Below are 20,899 nucleotides of genomic sequence, written 5' to 3'. Positions count from 1 at the left end.
TGAAAGCCCCAGTGCCGAAGTGAGCCTCTCTAGAGAGCTATTTTTTGTTTTGTTTTTTAAACAAAAACAAATACCGCACCTCTCTTTGATATGCCCATCACCAATGCATAAGAGACAGCTCACATGGGTATCACTGATTAGGATAGCTACCTCACACAATGAACAATGTTTGAAGCCTGGTGATGGCATGCCATTGATCTCTCCCCTAATACTAGCTAAACTAATACTAACTAGTGGATACGACTGCTAAACTATAACTAACTATAAAGAATGAACTGCAAAAACAAATACTGGAAAAAATTGCTAACTGCACAGTAACTGTGAGATAAACCAGACAGGGAGCTTCAACTCAGGCCACAGGTGGTGAGATGGAACTGAGGGGGGGTTGGGGCACACCACCCCTAAATAGACTTGGCTGAAGCCACGAAGTGGCATAGGGCATGCATACATGCTTCCCAGTAGGTGCTGCTGCAGAAAACTCTCCAGCTCTGGTTGCGTGCACCTGAGCTGAATACATGCGTGAACAACTCAAAGAAGAACTATTACCTGAACTCTGGCTGCTTGGGGCCTGTGGCAAAGTTACTGCCCCAATAGGCCTCCTGGCTGGCTGTGATGAGGCAGCAACTTTTGCCTCAGTTTCCTCCTCTGTCTTTTGACCTATTCTACTGTAGGAGTGTCCTGACCCTCAGGCCAGACCACTTGGTAGAATCCGGCCTCTTCTGGGGCCGGAGAGTCCTTTGCCAAAGTCTAACAGTAACGTATACAAAAACCAAACCTACAGCTCAACTCGGCTCAGCTGGCAGCCACCTTGTCACAGGCATATGTCTGCTGCTGTAGACTGTCTTCCTGTGCCTTAATCCACCCTACAACACAGGGCTGGTCCACTCCCCTCCTTATTCAGGGGCTCGGGCAGGCTCCAGCTCAGCCTCCAGCTCACCCCTGGAGAAGCTTGTCTGGTCTCTCCTTTTTCCTTCTGAGCCTTCCTTCAGGCTGCTTCTCACAACTGAGGAGTGGAGGAGTTCCCTCTAGGGTTCCTCTCCCCAGATGTGCTCTTTGTTGAAACATACCCTGCTCTCCCCTAGCTATTTCTAATTAATTCTGGCCCACTTGTGAGCAAGCAAGTTAACTGACCTCTCAAGCCCATATTAACTTTTTCACATCACATCACAGAGCCTTACGTGAAATGAACTGATGGCCTGCCGCCACGGTTCTTCATGGAACTGTGTCTTCCTGCCCAACAAAAAGACACGCTTAAAACTGACACCTTGCTTATTAGCCATCTCTGCAGTGCTGGCAAAGATGAAATGGAGGCTGAACTACACTCTCAAGCCAGAGTGGTGGGATCCCCCTCAGGGTGAGGCGTGTTAGCAGTATGGTGTGGAGCACGCTCTGTGCTGTATCCATTCTGTGGCTAACAAAACGTTTCACACTCCAGGTCTGTTAATCCAGCACCTTTCACGACCACTAAATACCTTTTTTTAAAAATAAAGAGAAGGTTTAAAATATAGTTATGATAATTTACTAATATGTAAACCTGAATAAAGATAGCAATTTGTTCAAAATATGCTATCATATCATAGCATCAAGTCACCTTACAAGAAGAATAATCCAAAGTAATTAACGAGACATAATTAAATCAATTTATTAACCAACTACCATATCCAATGGTAAATCTTCACAAAAGTACTTGAGTAAATGCATTGGATTATTCAAGATTTAGATCTCAGAGCTATTACTTCTGGAAAGTGTACTTACCCAAGCAAGAGTTCAGGTGAACGGTACCACCTGGTGGCCACATATTCTGTATAGTTTGCATTGCTTCCTTCTGATAGATTCCGAGCAAAGCCTGCAAAAAAGATAATACAAAAGATTATGTCTCCACCTAAATGAAGGTTTACATACTACTATTGATTATTGTATTAAAGGTCAAATCAATTTTTCATATCTGATTTAAAATGAATGCCTTAAATAAGTATTAAGTCTAACTGATTAGTATTATATATTTCATTGTTATCCTATTGCTTTTTAAATATATGCCTGTGTTCATGTATTGGTGAAAACGTGTGTTTCTGTTTCACTGACAAGTTCAACTGGCGTCTGTCCCACAGAGGTCTATGCTCTTGAGTCTTCATCAGCATGGAACATTGTTGGGTTGGTTAAATGGCCTCTCAGGAGATTGCACCAGCTATATTCAAATTTAGGTACCAAGTCTTATTGTGGAATCCCCTATGCAGCAGGAAAAAATAGGGATCTGTAAAAGAAAGTTAGAGCTCTAACATACTCAGTGAGTAGCGGGATCACCAATAAGTAGTTCTCTCACAGCTTCTAGACACACAGATTATGACTATGGTACAGAAGGTCTTCAGTCTTTGGCTGGTCAAATGACTCCATCTACTCCTTTCACATGAGAACCTTGCCACACTGATTCATGCATTGGTCACCTTCATGTTAGACTACTACAACTTACTAGGTTGAATATAACCACCACCCAAAAACTACAACTCCTATAGTATGCAGCAGCCATCAAAGGCCAGGACAAACACTTCATAGGCTGCTCAGCACACAACACCAGCTTCCTATCTGCTTGACAACCAAATTTAATATAAAGGCTCTTAATGGATTAGGATCAGAGTCTGCCACAGGCCATTAGTGTTTGTTTAGCACCAACACCACACTATATATTTGCAACTACACAAAGATAGTACCTGTAAGCAAGAGTTTCCAAAACAGACACAAAGAGGATGGTATATTAGAAAATCCAAAAGGAGGAATAATTTTGAATTTTTAAATATTATTGTTACCCATCCACAACCCACCAAGTCAGCTGAATATCACAGGGAAACTGCAAATGGTAAAGCCAATAATAAACACTTTAGGGCAGATACCGTTATCATTTTTGTAAAGTGCCAAGCATGATGTCACTGCTAAATAAATAAATAATAATCAGGCAGGACTGGGGCCAGACAGATCTCAGCAACTACACTCTGCATGTGGAACTCCTTACCAGAGAGTAAACTGAGTCTAGTTTGGTCATTCATACTGAAATGCAGAGGCAAAATATTCATAACTCTCTCCTCCTGGGATATGGCTTTAGGGCCTGATAGACAGCCCACTGCAACCAAACCACAGAGTTCTTCCACTGGTTTGTAAGAGAAAAAAAAAATAAAAACTCTGGAATCCAGGAGAGCCTCAGAGCAGTGTTTCACTTTTGGACTTAGTAACTGCTCTCTCTTTGCTTTTGAATGCTCAGGGGGCAGCAGCAGCGCTTCCTCCTTCTTCTCCCTACCTCCCTTCTTCTGTGTCTGCAAAGGCTGTACTCTTTATTCTGGAAGCAGATCTCATTTCACACCTTAGTCTGGCAGAGCTCAAAGCCATGGTCCTCCAGGACACACTAAGTTCTACCCATTCTCCTAGATCTTTGAAGAGAAGATGGGTAGCGGAAATTATCATTGGTCCGTTGGGTTGAGTGGATGATAAATTAGTTATCGATATAGGATTCATTTTATACTTTTGAAAAAAAATTATAATATTGTCCATGTGCTTAGAGTTGGAATTAGGTCATTTTCTAAACCTAAAATAAATAAATATGTGTAACTGCATAAACACACAGACAGTATTGCCTCAGCCAAAGGTGACATGGTCCATCATATTAATCATGTAAATGAAAAACCTTTCATTATATGCTTGGAAGAGAAGCAAGGAGAAGAAAATTCCTTTCAATCCCAGGCTGGGTGCTGGTTGTTTGAGAGGAACACAATCCTGATACAGCAAAAGAATGAAAAATATCAACAAATCATAGTCAAGGAAGGGTCTTCCATCCAAGCCAGCCTTCAGGAACTGAAAGGGAACTTGGTCACAATCAGGGACTCCTGAAAACATTGAATATCAATCAGCAGCTAATGCAATCCTGAGGACAATAAGCAACTGCTTTTAAAAGTGCTCAGCTTTGACATGGTACAGCAATGGGAAAGGAAAATTAATACTATAGGCTTATAAGTACACTGCTTATGTGAGAATCCACTTGATGGCAACTTCATTCTATCATATTACACTGGAAGAAGGCTGACAAAATCTTTGACTGCTTGACACCTTTCTAAGAGGCATCCCACTGCCTATACTGTAAAATGGCCTCAATTGGCAAAAGATGTGTGTGGTTGTTTCAATGTTTAACTATTAAAATAATTCTACCACCACCCTTCCCCTCATTCCCCTTTGCTAGTTACCCTAACTTTTATCACAACTAAAATTTTGATAACATTTGTGTGGCAGGGACTTTTACTTGCGCTGTAATTTTTTTCCTGTCAATTTAGGACTATACGAAAGCATCTGGCACACTTCTGCACACTTTCTGAAAACTGCATTCAAGTGCTTTAGCACATAATTATGCCACAAGTAGCGGTGTATTCCACACATGAAAGCAATAAATGCTAACAAAAAGTCCATGTACCTGCCACAGTGCAGATGTTTAAGTGATAGGATGCCCCAACACAGTGGTAACAGGACAAACCTATATGATCTCATTATGTTGCTGAAGATCTACTAAAACATCACTTCTCTTGTCCAGTGGCTTCTCATACATCTCTACAAATTCGCCACACTGTGTTCTGTACATATGGTGATGTGTAATAGGTGCCTGGATGTGTTATGTGGCACAGGGCTGGATTACCCAATAGGCAGACTAAGCACTTGCTTAGGGCACCAGCAAAGCAGGGGGCACCAAAAAAAAGTTTTTTGGAAAAAATTTGATATTTGAAAAAAAGCATCGAAGTAGTCATCATGGGAAAAATCAGAACTTTGTTAGACTTCCTTACACTCCACTACACACTCTTTCCCCGTTTTTCTGTTCTCTTTTTATTACTTATCCCCACCTAAACCAGGGGGGCATTCTACTAATGTAGATCGAAATAATGTGAGGAAATCAGATCCTGTCATGTATTGCAATAAATTTATGTTTTATTATTGATATATTCTTCTGAGTTATATTCTTGTTGGAGCTTGTGGCTCAGTTTGACCCATTTTTAGCAGGCCACATCTAAAAATATGGGAATGCTGGCAAAGGTAACCCATCATACTTATCCAAGACAATATGTGATGAACTCATTGGTCTAATGAGTGACAAAGTTTGTTCAGCTATTGTGGATGAAATAAGAACTGCTGGGTACTTCAGTTTATCTGTCGACTTTACACCTGATCTTTCACATATGGATCAACTGAGTATTGTACTAAGATGTGTGTCTCCCACAGCTGGAAAACCAGTTGAACGATTTAGAACATTCCTCAATTTGAAAAGCCACATTGGTGAAGAAATGGCAAATCAAGTACTGCATTAGCCCTGCCAAGTTTGCAAAACAGATTTCTCAAAGTGCAGAGGTCAGTCTTATGACAACGCTGCCAACATGTCAGGGCGTTATCAAGGAATGCAGAAGAAGCTTTAAGAACAGAACAAATATGCCATATTCATACCATGCGCTGCACACTCTCTCAGTCTTGTTGGCTGCGGTGCTGTTGATTGTTGTCCGGTGGCAGTAAGTTTTTTCTCAACAGTCCAGTTACTTTATACATTTTTCTCTGCCTCAACACACCGATGGGCAGTTCTTAAAACATATTTGGGCAATGATCGTGTTTTGAAATCTCTTTCTAATACTCGCTAGGAGGCACATGCAGTGGCAACAAGTGCAATTCTGGAGTCCTACTCAACGATTGTGGATGCATTAGAAAGTATAGCTGAAGACCAATCACAAAAGGGAGAAACTATATCAGAGGCAGAAAACTTTGCAAACAAGATGCAAGAACTAGAGTTTGTATTCATGTTGACCATGTGGAATGAAATTTTACACTTTTACCACACAAAAGTCAAGCTCTCCAAGAAAAAGAATTGGATTTGAAAACATGCGCAGACCTCTGTCAATCATTAGCAGACCACTTACACACTTTGAGGAATGATTTCGAAAGATTTGAAGACATATCAAAAGATATCTTGCCTGATACGATCTACAAAGAAGCCCAGTCCCACAAGCAAATCAGGAAAAAACAAGCAAATGATAGCAGTGCAACAGAAACAGCATTGAATCCTAGAATCAAATTTTGCAATATCTACTTACTATGCTATATTATAATTGATACACTTGAAGCTCATATAAAAGAGGAGAGGTGAAGTGTACAAAGAAGTACCAAGTAGATTTTCTTTTCTAAACGATATGGACTTATCTGACTAACAATATTCACAAGGTTCCCAAAAGGTTCCCTAGTTGACTCATACCCTGTTGACTTGAACATGAATCTCTGTGGAGAAGTACGGCAGTTCCACTGTTATATGCACGCAAAGTTTAATGAAACAGGAAAAATGAAATTCAGTCACATTGATCTTCATGACACAATACTGAAAGACGGAATACAATGTGTATTTCCAAATGTAGAGATCACACTATTGATGCGCTATCTAACATTGATGATTACTAACTGCTCAGCAGAATGCTCATTTTCTCAGCTGAAAAGAATAAAAAACCCTCAGAGAACAACAATGTGTCAGGAGAGACTTGATTCACTTTCCCTATTGCGTATGGAAGCGGACATGCTTCGTCGAGTCAGCTTCGATGATTTTATCCAGAATTTTGCAACCAGAAAATCCAGAAAGAAGCTATTTTAATTTCAGCATACATGTAAATTTTGTGTCATTTCGAAAAATAAAATTTTATTTTACGGTATAGTATTGTTTGTATTTTGAATTACATATTGGGGAGCACCATAATTCTTTTCAGTGCTTAGGGCCTCTAAAAGTCTTAATCCAGCCCTGTGTGTGGGCATAGTTTCTGCCAACAGGAATGAAGAAAGGAACAGTTTTGAGTGTAGACTGATTGCAACAGATGTACCTGACTACCGTTGGAAGCACTTTGGCATTCCAATTGGTGCATTAGCTGTGTTGATCGAATTTCCACCCCATTGCCAGAGCCACTAGTCCTAACAGTCTCCTGATATCTGCATAGTATTGGCCATCATGTGGTGCATAAGCATGTTGATGTATGACAGCTTTTTCAGTACTGTGACACAGGTGGTATGGTATTCACAGCATTTTAATAAAAGGAGCCAACCACCAGTACATACAACATCTGCATGCAATTAACGTAACATTTCTGTTCTGTCCCCACTCCACTGCACCTTAGTGAAAAAGACGACAGGATATAAGACTATTATTTTTGCAGTGTGCAGGGGTTTGTGTATACGTGTGCTAATGCAGCTGTGGTTCTCTCTGGCCATACTTTGAGGATACAGTGGCTTTTCTGATTAGTGTACCAAGCATCTTCTGGACAAAGTAATGGGACCAGCCCCTGGCTCCTATTATTATTTCAATCACTTTTGTATCAGTCCCTTTATCCTACATGATCCATGTTTACTTTCATACATAGCATTACCAGTGTGCAGGGGGATAACTCATTCAATTCTATTTAGGCATGAACAGTTTACATACCAGACTCAATATTCTCAATTCCATGTTTAAAAAACCTCACAGTAAAAAATACGGTCTTAATTATCCATTTCTTAATGGTTTTGTCTATGCTAAGATTTAAGGTGTGATGTTGGCACATGTTAGCTAACATATGCTAATTAATATATAGAAAATGTCTAGCATAGACAAGGCTTTAACTAGACCAGTTTAGCTTTGTCTACACGACACATTTACTATGTATTAATTTGCATGTATTATCTAACATCACACCTTTAAATTCTAGTCTAGACAAAAAAGGACAATCATAGAATCATAGAATATCAGGGTTGGAAGGGACCTCAGGAGGTCATCTAGTCCAACCCCCTGCTCAAAGCAGGACCAATCCCCAATGAAATCATCCCAGCCAGGGCTTTGTCAAGCCTGACCTTAAAAACTTTTAAGGAAGGAGATTCTACCACCTCCCTAGGCAACGCATTCCAGTGTTTCACCACCCTCCTAGTGAAAATTTTTTTCCTAATATCCAACCTAAACCTCCCCCACTGCAACTTGACACCATTACTCCTTGTCCTGTCCTCTTCTACCCCTGAGAATAGTCTAGAACCATCCTCTCTGGAACCACCTCTCAGGGAGTTGAAAGCAGCTATCAAATCCCCCCTCATTCTTCTCTTCTGCAGACTAAACAATCCCAGTTCCCTCAGCCTCGCCTCATAAGTCATGTGTTCCAGACGCCTAATCATTTTTGTTGCCCTTCGCTGGACTCTCTCCAATTTATCCACATCCTTCTTGTAGTGTGGGGCCCAAAACTGGACACACTACTCCAGACGAGGCCTCACCAATGTCGAATAGAGGGGGACGATCACATCCCTCGATCTGCTCGCTATGCCCCTACTTATACATCCCAAAATGCCATTGGCCTTCTTGGCAACAAGGGCACACTGCTGACTCATATCCAGCCTCTTGTCCACTGTCACCCCTAGGTCCTTTTCCGCAGAACTGCTGCCTAGCCATTCGGTCCCTAGTCTGTAGCAGTGCATTGGGTTCTTCCGTCCTAAGTGCAGGACCCTGCACTTATCCTTATTGAACCTCATCAGATTTCTTTTGGCCCAATCCTCCAATTTGTCTAGGTCCTTCTGTATCCTATCCCTGCCCTCCAGCGTATCTACCACTCCTCCTAGTTTAGTATCATCTGCAAATTTGCTGAGAGTGCAATCCACACCATCCTCCAGATCATTTATGAAGATATTGAACAAAACCGGCCCCAGGACCGACCCCTGGGGCACTCCACTTGACACGGGCTGCCAACTAGACATGGAGCCATTGATCACTACCCATTGAGCCCGACAATCTAGCCAGCTTTCTACCCACCTTATAGTGCATTCATCCAGCCCATACTTCTTTAACTTGCTGACAAGAATACTGTAGGAGATTGTGTCAAAAGCTTTGCTAAAGTCAAGAAACAATCCATCCACTGCTTTCCCTTCATCCACAGAACCAGTCATCTCATCATAGAAGGCAATTAGATTAGTCAGGCATGACCTTCCCTTGGTGAATCCATGCTGACTGTTCCTGATCACTTTCCTCTCATGTAAGTGCTTCAGGATTGATTCCTTGAGGACCTGCTCCATGATTTTTCCGGGGACTGAGGTGAGGCTGACTGGCCTGTAGTTCCCAGGATCCTCCTCCTTCCCTTTTTTAAAGATTGGCACTACATTAGCCTTTTTCCAGTCATCTGGGACTTCCCCCGTTCGCCACGAGTTTTCAAAGATAATGGCCAATGGCTCTGCAATCACAGCCGCCAATTCCTTTAGCACTCTTGGATGCAACGCGTCCGGCCCCATGGACTTGTGCACGTCCAGCTTTTCTAAATAGTCCCTAACCACCTCTTTCTCCACAGAGGGCTGGCCATCTACTCCCCATGCTGTGCTGCCCAGTGCAGCAGTCTGGGAGCTGACCTTGTTCGTGAAGACAGAGGCAAAAAAAGCATTGAGTACATTAGCAATATGTGCTTGAAACTTATATGGTTACAAAGTGCAATAAAAGCACGCTTACTGAAATTGGTTGTATTAAGTAATGTCTTAATCTAATACAGGGGTAATAAATTTTTTTGGTCAAGGTCAAAATTTCTTTGTCAAGACATAGTCAAGATCCAGACTCCAGAGTAAGTACTAAAAACAAACAACAATAATGATAAGTAAATAAAAAGATGTTTGGGCCTGTTCAAAAGTGTCTGGTGGTCCAGATTTCTTTTGCAGTCCATCTATTGACTACCCCTGATCCTAGTCTAACATTGTCTCTTTGTAGTAAAACTGAGTGAAGCTACTATAACTAATTCCAACTTAAGCAAAATCAAATAAGCTTTCCTTTGTGATTTCAGTTCAACCAAACCTGAAATACAAAGCAAAATTCAAAGCATGTTAACCTATATAAATCCAAAAAGAGTTAACATAAAAGCTATTAGGTACTATAAGTGAATTATGGTATGGCTTTCTTTTCTACTTAATGGCCACTACTTATGGGGAATAAAATCATTGTTCTTACGGACTATATGAAGTAGCATAATTGCTTGAGACAAGCCAGGATTCATCATTATCTGTCTCTTAGTGGCAAAGCTGTGAACCAAAATGAAGAGCCATAATCCATTTAACATGGATGTAAAATCTTAACTAACATTTCTGTTAGGAACTTTTCATAGAGGCCTGGAGTCCACAGCTTGGTCTGGGGCATGAGGGCTAGCTAACAAAGAACAATACGTGGCTAAGAGAAAGCTGGGGTAGACAGACAACCTTGTGTGTTTCAAGTTGATAAGCAGAGTCAGCATGACTCCAGATGGTAAGCTGTAATTGGGTGTCCTTATCACGAGTTATAGATACACCAAGCGCTGAGAAGGGCCTCAAACTTAACTCCCTGGTACAGATGCCAGAACAGAGTTCAGGGAGAGGCCTAACATGATTGACATGAGTAATGACACCCTCCCCTCACAGATGTACGCCAATCCCAGTTCACAGAAATGCAAAGGTAAAACTATAAACTATTGTTGTTGTTAAATACTAATTACTACTTTTTTGCTTTAAATGTCCAGGAATGTACCTGTTGGTCAACCAGGAGAGCTGCTACCTCATTCCCCTGGACCCCAAAATTAGGATTTAACCTATATACTTTAATAGAAATAGTTTGAGGGTAATTACCTATGTGTTAGCAATATGTTAATTTGAGCCATGGGCGGAGCCATTATGTAATCTTTTAGACCATTGGCCTATTGCTCTTATCTTGTTTTGCTGCTAGAACCTATCCAGGGGCTTGGGAACTCCCACCCCGTCGCTTCTCTCCGCTCAATAAGCATCCTATATAATCTATGGTAATAAATTGTTTTGCAGGGTCTCTGAGCCTAATAAGCAAAGTGACACTCCGCCAGCACTGTGCATAATAAACTCCTGAGCTTGACTCGACACGGTGTCCATTTCTGTTCCTTCAGATGCGGGCTCGTCCAGCAGACAAGTTTGTGAACTGATTGGGAGCCTGAGACTGACATCCAAAGAGAGGTGAGTATGTTTAATTTACCACCTCATTAGGCTAGGAGTCTCTCATCCCCTTCAGACACATCTTGTTCCTACTTTTTAAAATTTAAGTGAGAAGGAACCTAGACATGTGTAGTCAAAGCATAGGGGTTAAACAGGGGTACCAACTGGGAGGGGAGGCGAGTACAAGAGAGTTATGTACTGTTTAAACTAAGGGGTGTGTTACGGAGGACTTGGACAAACCACCAGCATGAACACATTTGCTTGGATTTTCATTTCCCTACAAAAAACTGTTCCGTCCTTTCAGGGCTATGAATTCCTTTCTGGTGTAAAAGACACCTCAGTTCTGACTAAAGATTTCTGGGCTCAACATTTGTTGGAATGTGTAGCGTCTGTTGCCTATCCAGTTTTGGCACACCCTAGCCACTGCCCCAGTTTCCCCTCTTGGACTGCTCAGTAACTCATAAAGGCTTTCATGTATGCAATAACACCTCTAGAGATCTAGTTTATTCACAAAATTCAAATGGGAAAACAAAACTCCCTAAAACTCCCTGGCTTTTCCTTCAGCCAAATGTTTCTACACTTCAGCCTTGCTGGTTGGAACAGGGACTTGGAACAGCTCAGGCACTGTCCCTAGGAGCTAAGAAGAGCCTTTGTGTTGCTCGCACCATCCACCTGCTCGCACCATCCTTCTGCTCCCTATCAAGCAGTTACTCCCTATCTGAAGTCTCCCTATGGAGAGAGCCCAAGGCCTCTCTGGCTCTCCGCAGGCATCTCTGTTATAACCCCAGATGCCTGATTTAGTCACATGATCCATTTGTCACATGACATTACTCATTTTTTCAACTTGGGGAGGTGAGCTGTGTGTCATAAATAAGGCTAGGGCCCATCTCCCTTTAAAAAGAGACTAGCTGCCTGTGAAAGCATGTTTAAGCAAAAATGGTTTGTGGTTTTTTTGGGGGGAGTTTTGTTTTCTGAACAGCTCCTCTTCTTGACCAAAATTAAAGAGGTTTGACTGGCAACTGGCATGGAAGTAGCCCTCACCAAGGAATGCCCCCGAGTACTCCTGTAAAATTGGTTTTCATTTGACTGGGTTAACAAAACTGTAAACTCGTTATGGACACAACTGTGTTTTACTCTGTGTTAATAAAGGACCCAGCAAAACAGGCCCCTGATCTTGACTAGTGCTCAATAGGGACTACTCATGTGTGTAAAGTTGCTCAAGTACTTAAGGCTTTGCAGAATTAGAGCCTAAACAGGCATAGTTAAGCACTCAAGTCAGGAAATGCCGTACTTAAAATTGCACATGACCATAAGTCTGCCTCCTGAGCACACTATCACAGTGTGGTCTTTAATTATATGATCACATATGGTTTCTCAAATAATACAATATCATACTTTTTCTTCTTTCAAGCCTAAAAACATATGTAGCATCTTGTAATATGGTATACTATTTCATGTATTTCAGGCAGTCCACAAAAGCCATTTATATACAGGAAACCAATACTTATTCAACATACTAAATTATTTATGATACAACAAAGTGTAATGAAAAATTACTGATGTGTGGGCCAAATGGGTCCACACAGTTAATTCATCCTCTGAACTGCACATAAGGAAATCTCTGCCAATGCTTGAAAAGAAAATGAATATTACAGGAATATGTCAACCTATATTTGGGAACCCATATTTTATTTATAGAATGAGTATATTTAAAAACATACTTAACAACAGGTCCAAATCAAAGGTTAGGATCTTTACAAATTAATGTGATACCCAGAAACATGAATATTGACCACTAAAATGTGCTCAAAATACACATGATGGAGAACTTACAAATAAACAATGTGGAATTTTTAAGGTAAAAAGTGCTTCTTTCAAAAAATAAAAAGTAAGCAACTTACCAAAGTCACACAGCTTCAGAACATCACAGTGGCTTATTAAGAGATTTTCTGGTTTGATATCTAAAATATCAGAGTAGGAGAAAAAAAAAGTAAGAGTTCCTAATGTCCATTTTTAATTTTCAACTTCCTAAACACCATTTCATTGTAAGAGAAATGCACTTAATCATACAGTGATAACAAAAATAGACCATAGTAGAAAGTACTTGTAATCTGTAAAACTAATTTTCAAACAATCCTGTACTTTGCTAAACATGAAGAATTCATAGCTTCTGTATTGTGGTTTCTTTTAAAAAATTTCTCAAAAGAAACATGGGAAGAGTAAATCTGCACTTGCACTTATGCAAGGGTACAAAATCAACTTGTACATGTGGAAATGTCATTTAATTACCCAGTTTATTAGCAAAATGTAGGATATGTAAGCTCAATATTTGTACACTTAAAATTACCTTCTGGGGCTCATTGGGTTTGTCTTCTAGAAATATTTTTGCTCTCTAGTTTCATAAACATATTGTTTACTCAGATACATTTAGTATAGTACCTATTGAGTAGATGCAACCTGTATACAGTAGTTACACGTTTACAATGTACTTGAGAAAAGTTCTCTCCCCTGTATTTTGTTTAATTTCATTTATAAGTCATTTTGTTCTCTATTTGTATTCCATTATTGAAATCATCCATTGGAAAACAAAAAAAAAACCAAAAAAACAAAAAAACAAAAAACACTCTTGTAGAACCACACTGGAAAACAAGGCTTTATAAAATAAGAACATAACAAAATTAGATAAAGTCACACCTTACAGCATGTGTTACACAAATAATAAAGAATAAAGAGCAGGAGGGGAAAATGTGAGTCTTAATAAACATTTTCATAATTCCTTTTCCTTTGGCTAGGTCTCCATTGTAATTTTGTCTCATGATGCAAATGGTAGAATTTTGTCTCTAATGATACCCAGGAGACAGCAGCCTTTTATATTGATGAACAACATTTTAAAGTAGTCTTAGGTTCCCATGCTTTTGGTGGCTTCTAGGGAGAAACTTCAGCCGTCTTGTTTGAAGAGAAGTCTATCTGCATAGGTAGTTATCTGACAGTATCTGAAGTCACTTAGGTGACTTCAGGGCTTAGCTAAATTGAAATACTTTTTCTATACCCACTTAAGTATGGTTTGTTTTAAAGGAAACTTTTTGTTTAAAGTAAATCCAAACACATATATGATACTTTTTACAAGCTATAGCTATTTTCCTGTAAAAAGAAAATTGCTACAAGGGGTTCATTTCCATGTGGAAAGCTATACACACTTACCTCTATGAACAATGTCATTCTTATGACACCAGTGAATCGCTTTGATTAATTGGTAGATATAGCTTTTTACTTTTTCAGGTGGAACTCCATTCGGCATTTCTTCTAGCAATTCAAGCATATTCTAAATGTTTAAAATATAGATATTAATTAAGTAGTTTGACCCATACTCTGATTCTAACAGACTAAAGTACCATAAATTATGCCATAAATCTAGCTCTGCAAACCAGCAGTTTAACATCCAAAGGCCATAATCTAGCCATATATAGCCTGCTTTCATTCTAGACAAAGATCTAGTGAATACCATCTACTGTAAAGGTGAACCAAAAAGCTCTTGTTAAAATAGAACTGCTTAAACCCCCAAATAATTAGCAGACTTATAGATTTAAACTGCTAAAAATATTCAGTATGAGCTCATTTTATTTACAAATAATTGCTTAGAACAGAATTCCCCTGCATGATGTGACAACATGAACATTTCTCTAATGCAGAGAAAATACTAAATATCCTGCAATAGTTTATGCCAGTGCTTCCTGAACTTTTCAGCCAGCTGTACCAGTTTCACATACTAAGGCCTTGTCTAGACAAAATTACCCTGCTTTAACTATACTTGCATAGCTACCTATTCCTATAGGGAAGGGCAAATAAGCTGTAGCAGTATACGGCACATTTACACTGACATAACTGTCCACACTAAATGGTTGTACCAATGTAACTATTTCAGTAGAAAAAAAAAAAAGACCCCTTAACCCAAATAGTGATACTGGTTCAAAACCCATGTGCAGCTAAAGCCTGAGATTTCAATTATGTTGGCAAAGGCCTGCTACCTCACAATCAACTTTGTGTGCAGAAATGTACAATAGAGATTTGTCCACGCTAAATCCCATTTGAATGGATGGTAGGCAGCAGCTGCTCACTAGAGTACAGAAGAGAGTTTCATTAAGGTAGGAAGAGGGATGTGAGAACATCAGCCTCAAAAGCCTGAAGTACCATTACTTGAACATATACCAATAGTTAATCACTGCTTATGGTGCTTGCAAGGGAAACACAAAATTCTGATCCTGGTGCTGGAAAATTGAAAATAATATTTTTGGATATTTTGTTTTCCATAAAGTATACAGTTATTGATTTGGGAATTTACACGGATTTTAACAATTTACAAAAGCATTTCACTTCACCTTTGATGCACATTTTCTTCTATGCTACAATCTAGTTTTGAGTTTGGAAGCTGTCTTAATAATATATACAAAATATATATATACAGTATACAAAATACAAAGCATACACTAAAATCAAAGTATTTTTAAAAAATATGGTAGTATTCCAAAGGCACTTGAATGCTTTTCAATTTATTTAGATTTAGTAATTTAAGACTACGGGGTATGGGTTTTGTTAAATCCATATTTAGAATATGGACAAATGATTACAGATATGTCTATTAAGACACTCTAATGGATTTAGACAAGAGTACTGTTCACTAGGAGGTAGTGTAAAAATCTGGACAAATAGGACAGTAAATTCCTTAGTGTTCAAATCTGGACAAGAATAGCAGTATCAAGTGGGTGAAGCATAATCCTATATGTTCACTGACATCATCAACTAAAGAGATGATGGAAAAAGACGACTAGTTAAATTTGGATTAGTGTAATCTGGATTTTAGTATTGCAGAGATAATACTCTTTAAAGGACAAAATGTGCCATCAACCAGCAGAGAGGCTAAACAGAAATTGGCTAACTGTAAAACATTTTCTTCAATTCTTCTCCCTCCTCCTCACTTAAAATATAAGAATTGCCTACACATTTATCATGGCCCTGAAAAATATCTGTAAGGGACTGTGGAATCCATTTAACACATTCTGAAAGCAAAAATCATTTATAAACTGTTAAGTGTAATTGAAAATAAAGAGAATAATTACAACAGCAATGATATCAAGGAAAAATTATGCATAGCAGCTATCCTCACAATTATATAATTTTACATTAATAAAAAGTAATGTTGGGTCACAAAAATACACTTCCTTCCTAACGTAGCAAGGAAATGCATAATAGAAGCATGTGCAACCTATTGTAGTCTCTTTGATATTTATTATTAATTCAAAATATGTGATTATTAAAATACACAGTTGAAATATTCATCTTTTTCCTTATGCTGGTCTTCTGTATTTTTGGTATAGCAGTTTTAGCAATGTCAGCATTAATAAAAATGATATAAAGTAAATAACTACAAATATAACTTAATAGACAGCATAGTCCATATCGATATTTTTATACACACACACGCTTAGCTTACAGAAGACTGCACTGATCATAGTGAGCACAAGTGGATTAAAGCAGGAACTTTAGAATCCAGACATTAAGGCTACAGAGGACCTAATGCAGTAGGAATTAACTGATTGTCAGATAGTGCGTCACAAAACATGGACAAAGAACATGGACAAAAGAACCAGAATATGCAATATAGACTTAGCGTCATCTCACCCTGGATGTTTCGGATCACATCACATGATCACTTTATTACCTCAGGTAAGGCAAGCAGGTAGTGGTAAGGAGTCTCATGAATACTCATTCAGTGAGCACTGCACACATTGTTAGCAACAAATGCTGAGGGCAGGGAAGGACTATAGATAGGGGGATGTTTTAACTGAGGACAACTAGCTCCCACCTGGTCCACAGCACAGCACCAGAAGGACATAAAATTATGTGTAGGGATAGGGAAAGAGAGCAAGACCAGATGAAGGCTTTTAGCAAAAATAAGTGTTGGATTTTTTTTTTTCAAATGAAAAGACAGAAACCAGAGTCTAGAATAGAGAGTTACAGCCTACGCTTGCCCTAGAGGGCTTACAGAAATAGCAGAGAACTAGTCTGTCCTGGGCTCACTCTCCTGAGAAGCAGACTAAGGTGTAAGGAGTGCTAATATAGGGGCTAGAAAGAAAACGGTGGAATGGGTTCTGATGCTGTCAGGAATGGAAAGAATTTAAGTCAGTCAGTCATAAGGAGATTTTGAGAGGTCCTACAATTTAGTTGGTTTCAAATATTTCACACCGTTTTCCAAAGATTAGATTTCTATGTGAAAAAAAATTATAAGAGCAACTCTGTTTTTAACAACAAGAGGAGAAAGAGAAAGAAACAACAGATACATAAGGACAAGCAATCTATGTTCCTGTTTTGGAAAACACACTATAGAAGGAATTTTGAGATAAACACGTGACAATCATTCAACCTTCAAATTAAACTGGTTTATGGACCTTTGGGCAAAAAAACACAGACAAATAACGCTCTCTCAAATGACACATATTCCAGTCTAATAATGCTTGTTTGATTTTGTGTCTCTGCTTCACTGTACTATGTAAACATTATTACTAATGTCATTTGTGTAATTTTCTTAACAGAAGAAGGGACACGATATATACATTCTGTTTAGATTTTATTTAATTTCTTGGTTTCCCATTCCTACATTAAAATACTTTCATTTTTAGTGTTCAAATCCCTGTATTTATTGTTCATAAATTACTTGATGATTTTGCCTTGAAAGATGTAAAAGATCAACTCACTTTTTCCACATATTCAAACACTAAGTATAATTTTCCTCTTCTTCTGAAGGCTTCCTTCAGCTCCACTATATTTTCCTGTTTCAAAGTGCGAAGCATTTTAAGCTCTCGTAAAGTGGTTTCTTTGACTTCTTCATTTTCTAGAATATAAACAATGGTAAGTGTGGTAAAACAAAATTTAGCAAAGAGCAACAAGAACCTTAATAATCAAGGTTAACAATCAGTACACTAAGGTACAATATTCAGTAGACACAGTAAAAAGCCATCTAAAAAACTGTAAACTATTTAAGTGATTTGGGTACTAAATATAACTATCTGCCAGTCCCCATATACAACTATTATAATGGACTTCAAGCACTCTAGTTTTAAACATTCAAAGAATTATCCCTGCACACTTCTCTCTCTCTGATACCACTGACGAAGGTTTATGATTTAACTTGGGCTCCCTCTGCTGCTTGGCTGGCTCTGCATCAGAAGAGGGAAAATATTGTACAATCATGTGTAAACTTGATATCCCTCACCCCACCGCTCTTCAAATTTTTGGTTATCCGATAATTGTTTGCATTTACATGCTTCTCATCCTGAAGAATCTTAACATGCGTTACAAATTATGCGTACACAGTGGACATCATTAATGAAATGGGAACTCAGTGCATAGCACACTGCAAACAATGGGGAAAAAGGGTCATTTTTGGTCAACGATTTAAGGACAAACCCATACCACTCTGAAAAGTACCATAGATCTCTACTAGCCATGGGAAGGACGGCAATGCAGAGCCCACAGAATTTCTGTTCTAAAGGTCTCACACAAAAGACTTTCAATATAGTGTTCAATGATACAGATACACAATTCATCTATCTCAGAAGGTGGAAGGGCTAAAGTTGATGTATAAAGATCTGAACCTGTTGTTCTATGGAGTCTAGGATTTCAATCTTAGACTTCTTTTAGATTCTAAGCTCTTTAAGACAGGGACTGTCATTTCCTATAAGTTAGCACAATGGGGCCCTGACCTGGCCGTTCTCTGGGTAATAATGCAGTGTAAATGTTAACTAACTAAAGCCAGCCAGCCAGCAGTTGTCTTCCATACTGTAAGGCTTGACAACATTCTGTTTCTTAAAACAATTTCAGTGGATTATATTGATGTTTGGTTTAAAGCTTTTTTGGTTTTTATTAATTTATATGTATGGTGAAATTTATGTTGATTTATGACACTTATTGACATTTACTGACAAAAAGAAAAAGATAATCGTGTTTATAAGCCACTCAATGTAGTTCCTGAAATCTGAGCAAAATAAACATCCTGTGGAGAGCTCAGAGAGTTGTTTTCTAAGACAGGGTTCTCTCTTCAACAGCCAGCTCCAGTCCTGAAAAAACTATTCCGAAATATTGTGATGATTTGTTTGATAGGGATCATCACAATTCATTTCAGCCAGTATTTTCTGCTTTGGGTATAAAACAGGACTTGTGAATGACAAAGCTAAAAGACTTGCTGAATACATTATCCAGGCATCTTGGTGTTGCTTAGAGTTTGCACTGGATTAAGTAACACAGAGGTAAATTTAACTTTCCTGATACATCCTTGACAACCAATTGCATCTTCATGGCCACATCCCATGGCAAACAACACAGATAAAACATTCACCAAAATCTAACGGGTAGCATTTTTGAGCTATATAATTAAGGTTATAATGAGTCATTAGGCCAACACAGCCTAAGTGGTGGGACATAGCTGCAACATCCCAGGAAGGAATTATGCCTCTTTAGGTAAAAATTCCTCAATCGCTACCCCTTTGATCTATAGTGGGGAAGAAAGTCACTTCACACTTGACTTACTCCCCTGTTTGTGCCTGGCCAGCTCTGACAGTCAGTGCATGGACAGTAGGGGACAGAGCCTTTGCTCTGTTCATTTCCTTATCCTGTATCCACCCCAGTCCCTACTCTTGATACTCTGCCTGGCACCATAATCCAGGCAATGCTAATATGTCTGCACAGGAGAGGAAGGTAGGGATTGGGAGATGGAGCTTATTCCTTTGTGTGGCAACCTAGTTCAAGGACACAGTCTAGCCTTCAGACAGGAGCTGATGTATCAAAGCACAGGACACTAGTACAGCTAACGCACCATCATCGAGGTTGTCATTTTAAGTCATCTCTCATATGTGAGGTCTTGTATTTTCATCAAGTATCTGCAACATGTTTATTTACAAAAATGATCACAGAGGAAGCAGTTACCTTCACTGTCTTTAAATTTCTTGATAGCCACAATTTCATGTGTCTCCTATAAAACAAAAACAAAACAGGAGATGAGAAAGGCAAGATTTTTTTCTGAGCACTTGGATCAAATAAAATTTCCAGATTAAATACAGTGTTTTCATTTTACATTTGCAAAAAACACACAAAAGCAAAAAAGACTGAATACAGAATCTAGTAAAAATCTAAATGATTCGGCCAACTGCAGTATACGAGCCTATTCAACAAATATGCAATGATTAGACACTGAAATGTAAAACTCTTAAGTTAGACACCAAAAATGCATATTCAGATACATAAAATGAATGGCCTTGTTTTCAAAGGAGTGAGCACCTGTAGCTCCCATTGCTCAGCTGCTCTGAAAGTCAGGCCACTTATTTAGGTAATCAAATATGGATTTAAGTGCCTATATTTGTACACCCAAATTTAAAAATATTAACTGATGGCCAAAATTTACAAGACAGATTAGTGCTTTTGGGTCCCCAACTTGAAACACCTAAAAGGTATGAGAGTTTTTCAGCAGGTGGCAACTCTGTGCTTTCTGAAAATCAGACCCCTTTCAGGTACCTCAAGGTTGGGGAGCTAAAACTAATCACCCCAAATCACTAGTCACTTCTGAAAATGGTGGCCTGTGTGCCTACCTCAGAATTACAGGTAACAACACAGCCTGAAAGAGCCTCTTGAGTCATCTAGTTTTGCCTCTGCACCCATAAAGGAGTCTCATCTAAACTGATCTTCACCACATTGTACCCATTTTACTCTTGAACATCTCTAGTTTATTTCCACTGGAGCATCCTATACCCTCTAAAACAAATATACAGCCTATTGACATAGGACACATATGAATATAAAAGATTTACTTGCTGTCTCATGTATTTGTCTGTATAGGATGCTGCAACTTGCTACAAGAAAGTCCCTACGTTACCAAATGTAGTAGTACATC

The 20,899-nt window shown here is 38.9% G+C and overlaps 1 protein-coding gene across 6 annotated transcripts in view; it reads right to left on the bottom strand.

The window, feature by feature from the left end:
• CDKL5 (cyclin dependent kinase like 5) overlaps positions 1–20,899 on the bottom strand; it is a 208,765-nt gene that overhangs the window by 56,012 nt on the left and 131,854 nt on the right. For all 6 annotated transcript variants that reach the window (XM_075131653.1, XM_075131656.1, XM_048862298.2 and 3 more), the window contains 5 exons: positions 19,939–19,984; positions 17,712–17,848; positions 14,164–14,284; positions 12,864–12,923; positions 1,756–1,846 (listed from right to left, as the gene is read on the bottom strand). In XM_075131653.1, coding sequence (XP_074987754.1) covers positions 1,756–1,846; positions 12,864–12,923; positions 14,164–14,284; positions 17,712–17,848; positions 19,939–19,984 — 455 coding nt within the window. The remainder of the gene's footprint in view (positions 1–1,755; positions 1,847–12,863; positions 12,924–14,163; positions 14,285–17,711; positions 17,849–19,938; positions 19,985–20,899) is intronic.

The sequence above is a fragment of the Caretta caretta genome, chromosome 1 (assembly GCF_965140235.1).
Source record: "Caretta caretta isolate rCarCar2 chromosome 1, rCarCar1.hap1, whole genome shotgun sequence".
NCBI lineage: Eukaryota > Metazoa > Chordata > Testudines > Cheloniidae > Caretta > Caretta caretta.
Note: the sequence above shows the minus strand (reverse complement) of the source record. Positions and strands in the feature narration are given on the sequence as shown.